The sequence below is a fragment of the Elaeis guineensis genome, chromosome 5 (assembly GCF_000442705.2).
Source record: "Elaeis guineensis isolate ETL-2024a chromosome 5, EG11, whole genome shotgun sequence".
Classification (NCBI taxonomy): Eukaryota; Viridiplantae; Streptophyta; class Magnoliopsida; order Arecales; family Arecaceae; genus Elaeis; species Elaeis guineensis.
The window spans coordinates 110,111,705-110,130,154 of NC_025997.2; the positions used below are offsets into that span (position 1 = coordinate 110,111,705).

Below are 18,450 nucleotides of genomic sequence, written 5' to 3' on the forward strand. Positions count from 1 at the left end.
TGGATAGCAATTTATGGTATGCATGGTGTTTTTTCTTTTAATGTTGACACCTTAGTAAATACAGAATTTAGTATTTAATTCATGTAGAACACTATTATAATAAAAAAAATAAAAGCAGTGATAAAAAATTTACTTTTGATAACTGCTAGGATTTTAAATTTGACTAGAAATCTCCCTAGATAAAGAAAATAAGAAAAAATAGATGACATGGTAGCACAAGTCTGCTCATGATTCAAATTACCATGGATAGCAAAATCATAATCATCAGCAGCTATGTCATCAACAGGCTGGTTATTTATTATTTCAGCCACGTATCTCACTCATCCAAACTCCAATTCATTCAATTTAGGATGCTCTCTATCTCGAATGCAATGAGTTTTGTTTGAAGTTCATATTCCTATTGTGCGATCATTAATAAAGCTTGGGTTTGGCTGCTAAAACTACAAAATAAGGTCACAATATCTTGCCAAGTGCCACATTGCATGAATCAATTGACGACCGTATGGCTTGGATGTCATCATCCTGATCCACCAGCTGGTCCTGATGCACATCTCTAAGAATGATCCTTTAAACTTTTTACAATGTAGCTTTTGGTGCAACAAAGTTACATTTTTTTTATTTTTTTATTTTTGGTCCATCGATAGAATTTTTGCCCATTACTGGGTTTAGGGTTTGATTAATTAATGGAATTTTTTTCCATGTGTGAAAGCTCAAGAAGTGTTTTTTTTGCCCTAAGGTTGTAAAGGTAAGTCTTGGCCAAATACACGTGTGTGGTTGACTTTTAGGGAGTGACTCACTCGCCACCAGCCATGCTATTCAATTTTTCTCAATAAATAGGAGGGCATGTGTGCAATGAGTAGCCCTTCCCCCAGAGACCATACTTCCCGTGAATGTGCGATGTAATCTTTGATCACTTGGTAGAAATCTACTGGCTTAGCAATCTGGCACCTTAGCCATGCTATTCAAATATAGCTTTGAATCTAAATTCTTTTTTTTTTTTTATGAAATCATTTAATTTTTTATTGAGATATAATAGTAGTTGTGATGGGTGTCGAGTTTATGCACTCTTCTTTTTTTTAATTTTGCCCTCCTTTATCAGTTGCTTGGTACAAATCCAAAGAAACAAAAATGTTGCTTCTCTGTTTTATAATAATTTTTACAAAATTAGCTAGATATTATCCCTTTCTAATACTTTAAATCAGATTGAAAATCAATGATATTAAAAAATCATTCAAACCAATGATTTTAATAAAAATATCACAAATTTATTACAACACTTTATTTCAATATAAATATTACATAACATGGAACTAGACTATGGTTACATTTCAAAATATGGAACCAATCTCAACTACCACATAATTGCCAATCTATCTATTTGCCTATCTTATTATGTTCTTTGAAATAGATACAAATACAACTTATTTGTGTTGAATCTAACATCATCCAGTGTTGTTGTAAAGTTTGCACCCTTTCTATTATTGTTCTATTATTATTATTATTATTATTATTATTATTATTATTATTATTATTGTTTATCATTATTTGAGCAACAACCCAACTCGAGTATATATTGCAAAGGTTGTACAATTATCAACCCAAATATGATTTTATACTCCTATCAACATAGTTTAGTAGTATATTTTGTATTTATTTTTGAATAGTGGAGTGAATGTTTATTCTATTTCGATATAAACAAGTCATTGAAATATTATAAAGAATATCAATGTTTATGGATTTTTGTATTTTGAATTAACTATGTATTCCTATTTATTCCCATACTAAATAATATTTTAATCTATTCTTCTAATTTTTATTGCCTTATTTGTTATTGAACTAGGCAGATTTTAAACATAAAAATGTAGTTTATCGCCAAACTCAAGCCAATTACTCTAGAGATAAATACTCTAACATTATCATGTTGAACAAATTCATATTTGTAGGTTAAGGATTTAGGTTTATGTGATAAAGTTGCATTCTATTTATATTTTTAATTAACATATCTTTTCAGCTTACCTCCAACATTTCCGTAGAATTATTATCATATTTTTTATCACCACATTTCATCACTTTCTAATTTCATCACAAGAAACCAATATTTGTGCAGAATAGGCTAGAAAATTGATTGAATTTAAGAGCATACTACTTGTTTGCAAAAAGAGGGGGAAAAAAAAGCGGATTACTAGTTTGATCTTGTAACTAAAACACATTTATATTTGTAAAATTAATAAAAATCATTTTAGGTAAAAGAAAAAGTAGTTAACAACATCCTGTTTGTGTGACTCATCATGCAAAACTTGCACCTCTTCCATCCTAATTCCCAAAAATATAATATCTCTTTACTAATCACAAAAACCACAGAATCCACTTAAGCTTTACTTTTATGTTATTGTTTTAAATTTTCACTTCACTGATTTCAAGCCGCTGATAGCAAAAGTTGCACCAAGCGATAATTTCTTATATTTTTGTGTTTTGAGATCATTCTCCAACAAAACAAACCTTAGCCAATGACATTGTGATCTCTACACCAAAGACATTTTGGGCTTATGTGGAAAGCATTTGTCACCTCAAGCATCCTCCTACTGTTTATCCTAATTAAATCCATTTAGGAGATTCCTTGATTGGACTTGCTGGCTTAATACAAACCAAACTTCCATGATATTAGCCTTAATGATTATTTTGGTTTTATCCTATAGGCCTTTATTGCATGCACAAAAACATAAATGTATTTATAATAATAATTCTATTAATTTTAATAAACTACTTTCAAATTAATTGTCTCTTTTTATTTTTTTAATTCTATGTGCGGCATCATAAAGTTAATCCTATGATAGTTGATCAAGTATAATTTCTTATTAGACGTGGGACTAAGGCAAAGAAAATAGTATGTTAATAATAAAGTTAATTCTATGTGCATAATTTCTATGATAGTTCAGGCCACCGGCTACTGCAGCTTAAGCGGGATTCATTCCATTATATTCTCATTTCATACATATGGAGCAGAATGAGTTAATCTAGAAATAGTTATGATACTTCTCCATGTTAAATTGCTCTTGGTGGAATTTGATCTTAAATTATTCTAAACCATTTTCTTTTCTGAGAGGAATAAATATTCTAAATCTTGATTGAGCGTAATATGGCTCTAATCTCTCATAATCACTGGAACTGCCTGTCACCAACTTTTCAGATGAATTTGTTTTGATGTTAACAATGTTTTCAGAGAGAAGTAAATGTTGTTTTCTGTGCCTTTTTGTTCTCCCCTGTGGTGCTTATTAAGGAAGTTAACCCTGTCATCTTCCTTCTATTTTCTAAAACTTTTCATTTTTAAACATGAAATATATTTAATTAATGATCAAAGCAACTTCACTCTTCTTTTCCAGTTGGTTAGTGAAAAAAAATCAAGGGTTCAGAATAATGTTTTTTCTGATGTTTGGTGACCTAAATGGGATCACAAAGGTGATTTTAGATTTTTAGTGATTCTTTTTTGATGAAGATTTTTAGTGATTCTTATCCTGGAATAATCTGATTGCAATGATCTAAAATAGAGTTGATAGTGGGAATTTACTAAACAAATGTATTAACAGACAAAGAAAAGTAAGATGAGAAAAGGAAAATAAACTGGTCGTATGCAGGGCTTGGATAAGGTTGGAAAATAAAAACAGGATTCAACTGATATTATAATGGTAACAAAAGATTGTCACTAGGATTTCATTGGACGTAAGAAAGTGTATTACAACTCAACAGATTACAAAATACTCTATCAGACAAAAAAAAAAAAAAAGATTCACTTCAAGGTTGGAGCCACGTTGTTGTAGATGGGCACTGCCTTGCCAGGTATTCAACTTTTTAAATTTCTGATAGCACTCTTGCACAGTTATTCAACATTCTTGGCGAGGGAAGGTGTTCAAGTTTGAATAGAATACGAGATAGCTAGTTCAGTACTGATTACATTTTTTACTTTTTATGGTGATCCGGCCTTCTCAAATTTTTTGATAAAACTCTAAGACTGAAACCAGATTGGATAAAGATCGGATATCAGCATATCCATATTCATATTTATTTTTTCTGACAAATACAGATACGGATATTATTCGAATGTAAAAATTCATATCCGTATTTGTTTTAAACGGATACAGATATGAGTAGAATACTGAAAGTATAGATATAATTACAGATATAACTTAGATAATTAAACTTTATGATTACATAATCAAAGATATGACTAAATAAATAATAAATTAAATTAATAACATATTTATATAATTATATTTTTTAAAAAAATAATTAATATTATATAAAATTATATAGGATTACGTATCGATTCGGATATTCAGATACGGATCGAATAATTGTCTATCCATATCCATATCTATTTTTCTTTGATGAATATGGATACAGATATTAATTAGATCCTAAAATTTTTGTCCATATCCGGATTATTAGGATACAAAAACGAATCCGAATGAATAATATCTATACTACTTTCATCCTTATAAAACTCTGGTTGGGGAACCAAAACAAGATTTTCCTTTCTATGTAACACAATGATATCAAAAAAAAAAAAATCAAAGCCCAAGCATAACATCCCTTCTTTTGGGTCTACATTCATTTGCCAATTGTTAGTCTGCCAATTGTTAGTCGTAGTTTCATATGTCCTCCGGTATCTTCTTATTTATAATACTTAAAAAATTAAATTTTAAAATGTGGTTGATAAAATATAAGATAGTTTTTTTAATTTCATCCGTATTTTACTAAATTGAGTTATTACTACTATGTTAAGATTATGGTCTCAGCAACCCTCTTGACATGTTGCCCCTCCACACAAAAATGTTGGCTCCAACCCTGATTCACTTTGAGAGGAAGCAAGCCTCCCAAGATTTTCTTCAAGGGTGATCTATCGTCGCAGTAATCCAAAGAAGAAAATAAATAATCTGGTCCGAAATCCCCTCTACAATAGCATGTACAATCACTAGTTGCGTAAGAGTTATCACAAGAGCTAATGACATAAAATTCTGTAGAAATGGGTGCAGCCACCAGGGATGTATTTAAAACTACAAAGCGAACAAAGACATCTAGATAAACCTTCAGACATATTTTTTTTGGAAGAAACTATACTTTCTTTAACAGGATTCTACATAGTTTCATGCTAGTTATTTCCGATAACTTCATGCAAAGTACTGCAAGAATGGGGAAAAAGTAGTTTACTGGAAAAATGAAGCTACAATGTTCATGACCAAAACAACAGAGATAACAACTATCAACCATAACCATTTAGTTACAGATAGTTTGCTCGTTCCTGGGGCTCCATAAAATTGTTTATAGTTGTCAACTTTATGGCAATAACAAAAACCTTATGAAAGTCAATTTTAAAAGAACCACTTCTGCTACCGCAAACCAATCTAGCATAAGTTAACTAGAGGGAAGGGAAAAGAGAAAAGGATACCAGCTAAAAAATAAAAAACATTAGTATGAAGGAAAAAGGGAAAAAAAATGGATGTGAACAGGACATTTTGAAATCAACAAATTACATTCTGTTCAGATGCACGTCCGCATGCATGCACTAACAATATCCAACAATAAACTTTGTGATGCAGCTTACCAGGAAAGGCATTTGCCAAGCGAAGACATGTCTGGCTCACACGAGCAAATGAGGCTGACAGCAAAATCTTCTCTAGAGCCATCCTTGCAAAGGTGTTTACTTACACATCTACCTAGTTTTGCTTCATAAAGATAGAGTTGTATTTGCTCCAGATGAAATGCTACAATCTTGAGTACCTGTTTTCAATTCTGTTGGGCATGATAAATTATATGATATCTTCCTTTTGTTTTTGGCTATCTTTATACATTTTACCGACTCACTGTCTTTCATTTTTCTTATATTTTCCTAAATATTCTGCATGATGCATAACAATGCCAATGCTCCCAGCAGAGTGCTCGCATTCAGGTTTGTCCTTTTTCCCCATCAACAGCAGTTTTTCCTTCAAAAGCTTAATGAAATCAAGCGACAATCTTGATTTTTGTTGTAATACTATCTGATGTTCTTACCTTATGGTTTTGCTGCTTTGCAGACAGTGGTGTGCATTCCACTCATGGATGGTGTCCTTGAACTTGGCACCACAGAAAAGGTTAGCACAGAACTTTCAACCTGAAATTAATTAAGCATCAAATATGATCAACATTATATAGAAACAACAAATGCATATATTCTATCTAGAAACACTAATAGTGACCAACTTCAGTGACTAATATGATTAGCATCACATCAATGTAAGACACAACGAAGCAATAGCTAAATAGTGGTTCTGCTATTCGGAGATTAATGACACTATCAAATATTGCTGAGGAGATTTGAGTCATAAATCATAAAGTGGGTTGGATCAAATTGGATCAGGGATTGGATTACAGATCATAAAATCTCACCTGATTTCTTTCAATTTTTAAAAAAATTTAAGAAATATAAAGATCAAAATATAAGTCAAAGATAGTAAATGAATACAGAATAAAAAGCCATATGCACAAGAAGTGTAGTTCTCACCAACATGAGCCCTTATATGGCATGTCTAATAAAATAAACATTGTCTGATTATTCAATATATTTATATACTACCTCTAAATTTAATTATTATTATGGTTAGAATGTTTCAGGAAAAAGAGAAGCATAGATTTTTAATGTATTGTTGAAAATATGAAAATTCATCTCCTATTTTAACTCCATAAACTTCAATAACAAGCTCATGCCAACTGTACTAATGCATGGATATGAGAGTACATAATTCATAATATGGAAATAGATCCTATTTGCCCAACCAATCTTGATCCAAAATAAAACTTAGGGCCATTTTAATAGATCCATGTTGTGAATGGTAAGATTTTAACAAGGAAGGATAGTATCATATCTTCACAAGTTGAATTGAGATGTGGTCATGCAAGCTTGCAAATGTATTCTGCAAGAAGATAAGTCTCTAGGCTTTGATGCTGGACTAAAATCTTTTACTTGATTTGTTAAACATGCACCTAATAAAAGGGATCTTTTAGGAGCATATGCATTTTATCACATTACTTATAGACATCAAATGAAAGAAACTATAATAGTGTTGTAAATTCCTAAGTCCTAACTATACATTATTATTTTAACAGGTTGAAGAAGATATCGGGTTAATCCAGCATGCAAAGAGTTTCTTTATGGACCATCAAGACATACATCCCAAGCCCGCCCTTTCAGAGTACTCAACCTCTAACCCCACTGCATGTACTGAGCAGCAACTTTTACAGACTCAAGCAATTCAACAAATGAGTGTCGATCCACATGGTTCCAATCAAGAAGAAGAAGAAGATGATGATGATGATGCTGATGATGATGAAGATATTGATCATAATGATGTTGATGATGATGGTGATGAAGTCGAGGTTGGTTCAGGTTCAGAGGCTGAGACTGGGAGATATAATGCTGGGATTTCAACCCAACTAATCCCACCCAGCTTGGCAGCAGATGAGAAAGCAATTCCTGCAACTGAGCCGAGTGAGTTGATGCAGCTTGAGATGTCAGAAGGCATCAGATTGGGCTCTCCTGATGAGTGCTCCAACGACTTAGACACAGAACTACAAGTGCTCGCAGTGTGTCACAACAGTGAACAATCTAACCAGCAACGACGTGATGACTCGTACCAAGCTTGGAATTTTCTACATGATGATCCCTGTGATGGGTTCCCACTATCATCAGGTATCCTGAAATCTAAGATTCAAATTTAATCATTGATGACCAAATATTAGGCATCTATGTCCTGTACTAATTTAGAAGACACAGAATTCATACAAAATGTATGGAGGATTAAACAATTCCAGGTGTGCCAAAGAAATCAAAGACTGCAGCCAAGAGACTAACAATTCTTCCTATGGCAGAAATCTAGGATTGCAACCAACAAACTAGATCAAGAAAAACAATGTTTCTATAATTGTACTCTTAGCTACAGCACTTACAGTCATATGTTTTGTGTACATAAAAAAATTTCTTTGCCAAACCATTCTTTAATAAGATAGATAACCTAAACTATAAACAAATGGAACATAGATAACCTAAACTATAAACAAATAGAAAACTTGATCTTTAAAATTCAGCCTAAGGCATATAAGACTTCTTACTAAAATCTGTTGAATTTACTCCAGCAACTCAAATCCAAGAATTGTCTCCAGAGGACGCCCACTATTCTGAGACAGTGTCTACTATCCTACAGAACAACTTGAGCCGATGGGTGGAGTCAAACTCTGTGGGTTACCTTCCTCATTCTCAACAATCATCATTCTCTAAATGGAACTCCAGAAGAGATCATCACCTTAATGTGATATCTGAAGGAACTTCTCAGTGGCTGCTTAAAAATATCTTATTCAATATTCCTAATCTTCATTGCAAGTACAAAGATGAAAACTCACCTAAGTCAAGAGATGGAGAAGGGGGCATCAGGAAAGGTATGCCTCAGGAAGAATTAAGTGCCAACCATGTTCTTGCAGAGCGTCGGAGAAGAGAGAAGCTCAATGAGAAGTTCATCATCCTACGTTCATTGGTCCCATTTGTGACCAAGGTATGTGTTCTTTACTGTCAGTTCCATCATGCTATCCAAAATAAGCTTTACTATTACAAGTAGTTCTTGGTAGGAACCAGACATCCTGATACACATTCATGCAGTCGATTGACTAACTGATCCACAACTACATTTTATCCCTATGAATGGACAAACAGAACATATATCCACTTTTGATTCTAGATGCATGATATCCTCTAAACAAGCAGAGTGGGATGATGTGAGGAAGGGGGCTGTTGGCTGAAGTACCCATTTGTATGGATCACTGGCTCAAATTCTTTAGATTACTTAGAGTTTATCATAAGGATTATAACTGAGTCCTACAGTCATAGAAGGCCCCGTAATATAATGCTGCATGTGCTATCAAAATTGATGTTTCATTAAAAATTCAGAAGGAACCATTTACATATGGGGGGAGAGCAATTCATCATCACTGATAGTACCCACTTATGAAAAAATAATATCTTGTTTCACAGTTCAAAGAAAAATTATACTACCGAGTCATAGCCAAGACTTAAGACATAAGTTTCCCCCCTTAAAGTAATGCTTTTTTCCTGGTAAGTTTTATCCTTCCAATCTTTTATTAAAGTTATGGCAATATGCCCACATATTTTGTCAATATCAATGCGCAACAGGCATTCTAGCATTAAGGGATCCAGGGAAAACACTCAATATGTGTCCGCTAAGGAATAAAAGGTAAGTTGACTTGACATACATCATATGTTAGTATATCCATTAAGAGAGTAGGCAGGACAAGTAAATTAGTTCAAGTGAAAGTTTCAAATGTCCTTAAGTACATAGCAACCGTATTGACTATTTGTTATATGTTTACCACCCAAATACATTTCAATTTTAGGTGGTGATACGTGGAAGAACTAAAAATTGCCAATCCCCTACAATACTGAATATATGTCAAAGCGGATTGCAGAATGCAGGGGTAAATCTCTGCGGTAATAAATTTTGAAATGTAAATCTCTGTGGTTGTAAAGAGCAGTGTTTCGGATCTGGCTTAGTAAAGATGGATCTAAGGGGAGTTTGTCCACATTACAAGGCAAGTAGGGGATAACATTGGTTAAAGAGTCCTTCAACTACAACTCAAGGGTCATATGAGGAGCCTGGTCTTAAAACTTATGCTAATGTAACATTGTCTGTTACACTGAATTCTTGTGGTCAAGCTTGCTATCAGTTCTACACAAGCATTGATGAAGAGGCCTATGATTAATTAGAGTCCAAACTGCTCCAATGCCTTCTGGGTTCTTTAAAAGTTTGATATAGTTTGTAAGTTGAATTGCATAAGAAACTATGTGGAGTCTATCTAAAATCATGCTTGTTTTGGTTTTTGAGCTAGCTAACAATAATATTATCAATAACATATACTCCACTTACTCGATGGAAGATGACAGCAAAAAGCTTCTATATAATTTCCCTGCAAATGTAGGTAGTGATCTTTGAAATATGTAAGAAAATTTCAGAACTAAAACAAGAAGTTGATAGGGATCCCTCGTTTAAGGCCACCATAGTAAAGAAGAACAAGAATGTCAGATTTGAGGACAAAGTAATGTGTAAACATCTCCAAAAATTGATGAATACGATAGTGTAGAGGCATTAAATACGAATAGGGATTTATTGAGATTGGTGTGTTTTGTTTTAAACTCAAATGAGGATTATTCTCTGTTACCGTCGAGGCCAACTTGGGCCCAATCTATCACCCATTTGAGCATCCAAATGGCCTTTGGATTAGGCTTCTTAGAGACAAGATGTGGCTTGTTTCAAAAGAATCTGGTCTTACTCAAGATAAAAGAGGATAAGAAATCTCTCCTAACTTGGATGAGAATAAAGTGCTCCAAGCATCCAAATAAGAGGAAGAAATCTCTTGACTACCGAGTTGTTTCGCCTCTCCTCTCCCTCTGCATTTTCTTCCATTCTCTCTTACCATTCCAGCGAGAACCTATTAGGTTTTGAAGCATGGAATTCACTGAGGAGACTTGGAGCCTTTGAACAATGGAGACACTCAAGCAATTGTAAAGCAAGCAACAATCAATAATCCACAGGTTTAGATACAAGGCTTCACCATCATAATTAAACCCAGCATGACTCACACACTATGGTGGAGTTTTCATATAAGTTAAATTGTGACACTCTAAACACCTTATGAATCATAGTCTAGTCACTATGCTAGTAGACAATCCAAACTGTACTCCTCAATCTGCTCAAACTCCAGACAATAGATTGACGTCTTACGTTAGACTTTTATAGGCAACAAATGTTGTGTGTGCATTTGACATTCTGTTATCCAGAGCTGTATCTTGTCATGGTGGCACATCTAAGAGAATTCTAGAAGCATCCCGTTGGGCACTAATATTTTAATATCTCGTCTTGCTCACTCATCTATTACTAGAGAAGGTGATCGTGTGGAGATCTTAGGTTGGGTGACATGTCATCAATTCCATAGGAATAGTGGGTGCAAACAAATAGAAATGATGTTACATAGAAAACATCATTCAAATCATAAATAAATGAATGATTAGTTGCCTAAGATGACAACTATTAAAGAAAAAAATCCCAAAACACGGCAACTAATACAACTAAACGTATTGAGAAAATCTTATTAACTCAAAACTCCTAAAAGAAGTTTGAAAGATATTTCTAAATATGTGCAAGGTTGAAGAATGCCGGGTACCATATTGCTTGTAGAGTAATTAAGGATCACATCTCCATGGATGAATATATCTTGAATTCAATAATTGTGGATGTCTATATATTTAATCTTTCGATGACACTTAGGGCCTTGTACAATTTTTGGAGTACAAATTCATATTAATCCATAGCAGGCATATTGCACCACACGAGTCAGGAACTTGTATTTCATACACTCCTTAATACATTATTGTATTGCTACTAAGAAATCATGGTCACCTGTGTTGTGCCAGAACCAAACAGGATATCATGTGTCAATATTGTAGGTACTAGTACCAAGGATTGCCACACCAAAACATAAGACCCCACATTGGGCATACCACCTTGTACTGGGCATATTGCACTATATCGCTAGTGAATTGATACTTAATATGGGGGCATGCAGAGTGTCGACACCATGGACAAACCTGTATCGACACTATGCTAGATGGTACTGGTACAGGTATGGAAAATGATATTGCAAACCATGTCTTGGACTATATTATACCACTCTCAACCAGCATGAGTATTGGTATCGGTATTTCCATCCTGGAGTTCAAACTAACCCAATGGCCAAGCTAGTAAAGTCTCTTGGTGGTTGTACCAAAAGAACTAGGTGCAAATCCTGCCTTGACCAATGGTCGAGGGCATTTGCTGGAGGGGTATCTCCCATTATGTAATCCATTGCCTATGAGCTCTTCCACTAAAAGGGGAAAACAGAAACAGAAAGAAACAAAACCTGGAAGAGTTAAAAGTTATAGTCTATGGATTAATTAACTTTGTTAAAGCCTAATATATCTTGTTGACTCATTCCTTAACACCTTAAGTTTTTAAGGTCTAGCAGTTCGCTAACAAACTTTTCTATTTGCTGGTACTGTTACGCAATGCACATGAATTTCTATTGTGTACATTTTTTATTTAAAAGAAAATGATACCAACATGCATGATTTAAAGAAAACAAAAGTTAGAAAAAAGTAAGGCACTGATATTGTCATAATCAGCATCATGAATGATGGTAGTGGAGCATTAATGCTTAAAAAAGATCACTTCTCATAATTTTGCATGAAGAACTTGTAGAAGATATTCTTCAAAAAAAACGAAAGAGAACTTCTGGAGAAGCTATTGTCATGAAAAGCAGATCCAGTTACAGTTAGGATGCCAAAAGGAAAATTTTCTACTTGCATAAACCTCACAAACATATGTAGAAACTTATGTGAGCAGAATTTGCTTAGACACATCTAGACTTACCACTAACTTTCAGAGTAGATCTCATCTTAATAGTTCATATTGCACATTTCATGGAAAGAACGAACTCTGGATCTGCAAATCTTAATAGTTCATGTTATAGACTTCATGGAAAGAACGAACTCTAGATCTGCAAATAACACTAAAAACCAATGATGAAGAACATTAAAAAAAAAAAAAGAACAACTTGCAGAAATCTCAACCATACCTGCAATCTAAATTTTCTGATATCTGCAGATGGATAAGGCTTCAATCTTAGGTGATACAATTGAGTATGTGAAGCAACTCAGGAGGCACATACAAGATCTTGAATCAAGAAACAGCCTGATGGAAAGTGAGCAGTGGTTGAAAGCGACACAAATCCACAAGCCAGGCAATTTAGAAGGCCAAAGTGTCAAAAAAAGCAGCAGCTCCCCCCAAAGCAATACAGTGAATCACATCTTCAGCAGCCAAAACAGGGTTGCGTCTTCGGATAAGAGGAAGATAAGAGTGCTAGAAGGGGGAAAGGGGACAGGAAAGCACTCCAAAGCTGTGGAAGCTCCAAGTACCAATGTGCAGGTCTCCATAATCGAAAGTGATGCGCTCCTGGAGTTGCAGTGCCCTTACAGAGATGGACTACTGCTTAAAATCATGCAGACACTTCATGAGCTCCGGCTAGAGATTACTTCGATACGGTCATCATCGGCTAATGGTACATTTATAGCAGAAATGCGAGCTGTGGTAGGGAGAATCACCACCTCTGATGGTATCTTCATTTTTGAACAGTACTGCCACTGAAGAAAACTAATAATGAAACATAGGATTAACAAATTGAAACCTAACCTATACACATAAATTAGAGAACAAACTATGCATTTTGCTTGACAAATACATGAACTTATCCTTCTTAAGTTCTCAAACAATGACATGTGTTGGCTTAGCATCATAAATTATAATATCACCTTGTGCATGAACAACAGCTATGTGGCCTTGCCATGTTACACAAGCATATGTTGATAACAAAGATTTAGCCATGTCTGTAAGACCAAAGCCCAGAATCATATTTGCTGCAAGCAATTAATCAATAATAACAACTTCAAATACTAGTACCAGCTAGCAGAAATACACACATATTTGCTTTTGATGATACTACTGCTAAGATAGATGCCTAGTCCTTAAAAACTGAATTCAAACCATCACATGCAGGTCCAATAGCATATAATATTACACTTAACATCCTTTGACTAACCAGAGACCTCATGTTATCTAGAGAATTTCTAAACACTACTAGGTACTCTATTTGAATTAAGATCATCACATAAAACTGAGGACCTCATATGATGCGCATGGCCCAAAACCTATTGATTTCTTCTATCAAGAATCAAGAGATGGTATTCAATCTAGAATGGATTCCTGTACTGATAACTTTAAAGCTCAGTGGCTCTTTGACCTTATCCTAACTATCTATATGAAAGAATAATAATCTCAACTCTTCAAAAATTCTAAGCAAAAGGATTTCACCCTCCCATTCAGACTACGAATACTCCAGTACAACAAATATGCATAATTTTAAATCTGCCGTGGAGTGCTGCAGAATCAATCATATTAAGATTACTTCAGTTTTACTTACATTGTTTCTTCATCTTCTTTTCAGGTGAAAGAGATCCGTGGCAAGAGAGCCGGTATTGTCGAAGTAAAAAAGGCAATTCACCGCATATTCTCGCAATATTAATTTCTAATAGTAACACTTAAAAGATGGCACAAATAATCTGGTAGAAAATGAAGTTCATTTATCTATGATCTATGTGTAATGTCAATGACTACTGTTGATACAGAGTTCTTATGGCAGGCTAAGGATATATGTATTCCACCACAACAAGAGTAAATATGTGATCAGGTCAATGTTAACAGTTTTCATGACTTCGTTTGACCTTTAAGATTGTTTGGCAAAGGAAGCCCAAAGTTATAGGAAATGACATAACTGTAGCTCTCCCTGAAATCTGTTGATCTCCTGACAATGTACTGCAAGGCTTGAAATCATTCGATGTTAGTCCCATGCAATTCTTAATTTTGCTGTTTCTTCTTCTTCTTAGGTATCGTGCCTTTATCTGCAAGATTTCAGCCAACCATCCTCTTCTTCCATGAACAAAAAGAGACCATCTCCAACTCTTCTTTCAATCGCCCAACCCTGATCATTAAGTAGAAACTTGTCTGCATCTATCAATTGGGTTTCATATGATCTTAGTACTAACTTTTTTTTCTTCTGTCGTATTCTCATCCAAATCTATACCACATACTACTTTATGACTGGTTAGTTGAGAACTTACACCAATAGAGATTGACTCCAATCTACCTAGAATCTTTAAGGAACCCTGACCATCTATATAATTCACCTTCCACTTTGTAGGAATGTTACTCCATACCTCCTTTATTTTGTAGGGTTGACATAATTTCAGTTACAGCAAAAATGTTAAGGACTTCATAAGTCAGCAAATTTGTTGACCATACTTGATCGATAATGGACTATAATATTCCAAAAATTTCTTTTCTTTTTTTTTTTTCACAATCTGATGAATGGTAAAGTAAGCTTTGCTCACCACAAACTTAAGCAAGTGAAAGAAAGTCATCAAGTTTCTCATAAAATTTGAAGATGGCATTTTAGCTTCCTGTCACAAGAAAGCATTGCCACGTTAGCATATTGGAACAACTTTTTGCAAGTAAAAAAGCAATCTTCTCCTTCCTAAGACAGATTTCTTGTGAATGCATTAATAAGCATTGTAACATCTATTGTCTGAAATGCCTGTTCTTCAATGTTCCAGCATAAAATTCAAGTACCCAGACAGAGGCAAGATTCTACTCAGAATATAATAGTAAGATTTTGAAAATTTGTATAATAAAGCAGCTCAAGATTTGCTTGCAAAAGAGAAAATGAATAAACAAATACAAGTCTACATTGGATCTCAATAAAAAAGAAAAGAAATGAAAACATGTTGAAAACTAACTAATTGCGTCACTTTAAATATAATATTCACATATCATGTGGAAATTTATGCAAATAATAACATTGGTTTGGAACCATAAAGAAGATACAAGTATGCATCCTCAACAGACATTGCACAAAATTACTCTCCCTATGCAAAATTTAAATAAATAGACTCCAAAGAAACTGTATCCATGTTACGAATTTGTGTAGACCAGCTATTACATATGCTGGGCATCGGCACAGCAAGAACATGATTGCTTGTTCCATCTTAAAGTCATAACACTCAGGAAAAAATGCAACACCATGTGTTTTGTAAGATGTTAAAATGGCATTAACTACTAGAAGTAAAAGTCATACAATACCCTAATCACTTCTCCGTATTGAGAACTAAAGAGAAAACAAAAAATAACTCCTACGTCATGTCAAACATTCTCATTTAAATCTGTAACTAATATTTATATATCTACACTTCAAGCAACACTTTGACATATAGTTTGAAGCAATAAAATAGGTTGTCTAACTAAAAGGTCTCTCTCAGAGATACAAAAACAGTGATGAGCTAAACTCAATACAATTTCATGAGTGATGGTTATCAGAGCATGTAAATGAGCTGCATATATCAATGACATATTAAACAGGACTAACAATAGGTTGCAAGGGACTGGATGCTTCTCAAATACAAGGATTCGGCATCAGATATGGTGTCCATGCTAGTTAGTGGTATGCACAATAAGCTTATTTTATTGTATCGAGCCAAAACTTGGCACACACTGGTACGGAAAGATACAAGAGTAGCATCACAATAAGACATGAAAGTTGCACACATACTGCACATAGTAGCTTTACACCACAATAAGAACTATGGAAGAATATGTTGTACATGTTTAGACATCAAAGGGTATTTAGCATTACATGCATACTGCTCCTAATTGTGGGCATCTCCTATAGGATTTCAAATCCTTACAATGATTAAAAAGGTAAAACATGTAGAGTTGTGGTCCAGAGAGTCTGGGAACATAGGATGTCGGACATAAGTTTTAAAGAAAAACTAGTTTATAACCCCATAACACTATGTATCGGCCAGTATTATTATATATTGAAGAAAAATCCATTAGTATAGACCAAGGTTAGCCTTATGGTACTGGACCCCATACTAGTGCCAATTCATTACTTTGCCAGTACGGGGCCGGTTCGGCACACTGAATGTCGGTATGCCCCCCATATGGTATTCCAGTAACAAACCAGTATGCTACAGTACGTTCCATACCATTCAGTTCAGTCTAATATGGCAAACCTCGACACGGACCAATATGCACTGAGGCAGTTGTGTACTGATGGCATAGAGGTGTCTACCTTCATATCATGTGGATAACCTGCTGGTATGGCTCACCTCATATGATACAACACAAATCGGCGCTCTAGTTCTTAGTTCAAATTTAGGACTTCCAAGTGTATTCAACTTAAATGACATCTGTCATATTACATACATACATATCAAAGACTTAGAGGTACTTAAATTAGATAAATTGAAAAGTTCACATTCACTAGACTAAACATCAAACAGTTTACATTCACATAGACTAAACTTCAACATATAAAACCAAGTCCTTTAAAATGGTCGCACATCAGGATTGATCTAACGACCATTAAGCATCAGCAAGGCGTGATTTACAACAGGTTCATCTAGAGAAGCTTTTACTGACTCCGTATTCATATAAAACTCTAGAATTTATTCCTCAGGTGCCGTCTTTTAACACTTGAAAGACCATAAGCTTAGGTTTCTCATGGAATATAGAACATCCTCTGCTTGATTTACCTTTATTTCATTCCCCTTCTTCTTAACATTCAAAATTCTGAGAATGTGGTTCAATTTTCCTCTCAAGAAGAAAACAATCACGACGATATAGCAAACTAAAATGCATTAATTTCATAAATAGCAACCCACGCAAACCTAATCAGCATCCATTACAAAACTCACCTTGTTACTGCATTTTCTTCTCTTTTAAGGTTTTCAGCATTTCCTTTTACCCCCCAGCAATGGCATCATCTGCACGTTATAAGATTTTTAGAAAAATGCAAATATAATTTTCAAACCCCTTACTTGGATGATCTACCTGGCTTGACCTCGAATCTCGGAGAATCGAGGTTGTCTACCAGACTAAAATAAACACTAGATAATCAAAATCTTTGTAAGAAAATACGATTTTGAAAGCAACTTGTGAAACAAGTCACCATTTTTCGCAAACACTGCTAAAACCAACCGAGGCCCGCTGGACGAGACTAGCAAGCTATTGATCGCAACCCAGCCTTGACAGCTAGCTCCTACACGACCAAGGGTCCATAAGAGAACAAGGGTTTGCTCAGTTATTTCTCTCATTCATATGGTTTAGGTACAGTGCGTTGCTCTTTGCTCTTTATTTTCCTTTTTCCCCGTGCTGAAAGGGAGGGGGAGGTGCTCCGATACCCTGCTTTCTCTGTCAAGGGCGAGGGCGAGGGCGAGGGCGAGCATTATTTTAGTTACTTTCTTCCAAGTTTTTCATTTAGATTTATTTATCACACTCAAATTAGTCTGAGTCCTTTTAAATCTTTATTTTCTGAGTACTTTGGAATCCCTAGCCTGGATATATTCATGTCCAAACATGCATCAAACATCTATTGTGGAAGCAGTCTTGATGAGTATGCCTCCCTTGGAGCTAGATATATTTGTTGAATACGTAGAAAAAATATAAAAAAGTAAATTTTATAGGGAAACTTAATCTTGGCTACAGAGAAGATTATTACATGCATAGAATTCAAAATTATTTATAGACATGATGAGATATAGGATATTAAATTAAAAATTAAAATTTTAAAAAATATTAAGGTACTCTGGGCATTACACATAAATTCTAAGAGTCATTGAGAAGAATTCTAAAAGACACACTTGGATTTGACTTTGACTTCTAAAATATTCAGAATTTTCTCTTATATTTCTGTAAATTCATCATATTC

The 18,450-nt window shown here is 34.4% G+C and overlaps 1 protein-coding gene and 1 long non-coding RNA gene across 8 annotated transcripts; one reads left to right on the forward strand and one right to left on the reverse strand.

The window, feature by feature from the left end:
• The first annotated feature begins 5,597 nt into the window (after positions 1-5,597).
• On the forward strand, positions 5,598-14,396 carry LOC105033687 (basic helix-loop-helix protein A). Of its 3 annotated transcripts, none has more exons than XM_073258069.1 (7): positions 5,598-5,691; positions 5,927-5,944; positions 6,069-6,125; positions 7,138-7,720; positions 8,164-8,576; positions 12,735-13,217; positions 14,131-14,396. In XM_073258069.1, exons 3-7 carry the CDS (start codon positions 6,090-6,092, stop codon positions 14,206-14,208), a joined length of 1,593 nt encoding a protein of 530 aa, XP_073114170.1. In that variant the 5' UTR covers positions 5,598-5,691; positions 5,927-5,944; positions 6,069-6,089; the 3' UTR covers positions 14,209-14,396. The 3 variants fall into 3 exon arrangements, with proteins under 3 accessions (XP_073114170.1, XP_073114169.1, XP_073114171.1); XM_073258068.1 differs by having other exon boundaries at positions 5,930-5,944; XM_073258070.1 differs by lacking the exon at positions 5,927-5,944.
• On the reverse strand, positions 5,685-18,109 carry LOC105033686 (uncharacterized). 5 transcript variants are annotated; one of them, XR_012141578.1, is made up of 7 exons: positions 17,692-18,109; positions 17,438-17,506; positions 15,074-15,142; positions 12,706-13,270; positions 12,501-12,627; positions 6,046-6,145; positions 5,685-5,978 (listed from the first exon to the last, which is right to left on the reverse strand). It is a non-coding gene; the product is annotated as an uncharacterized lncRNA (long non-coding RNA). The 5 variants fall into 5 exon arrangements; XR_012141579.1 differs by lacking the exon at positions 15,074-15,142 and having other exon boundaries at positions 12,501-12,639; XR_012141576.1 differs by having other exon boundaries at positions 17,438-18,109.
• Positions 18,110-18,450: the final 341 nt, after the last annotated feature.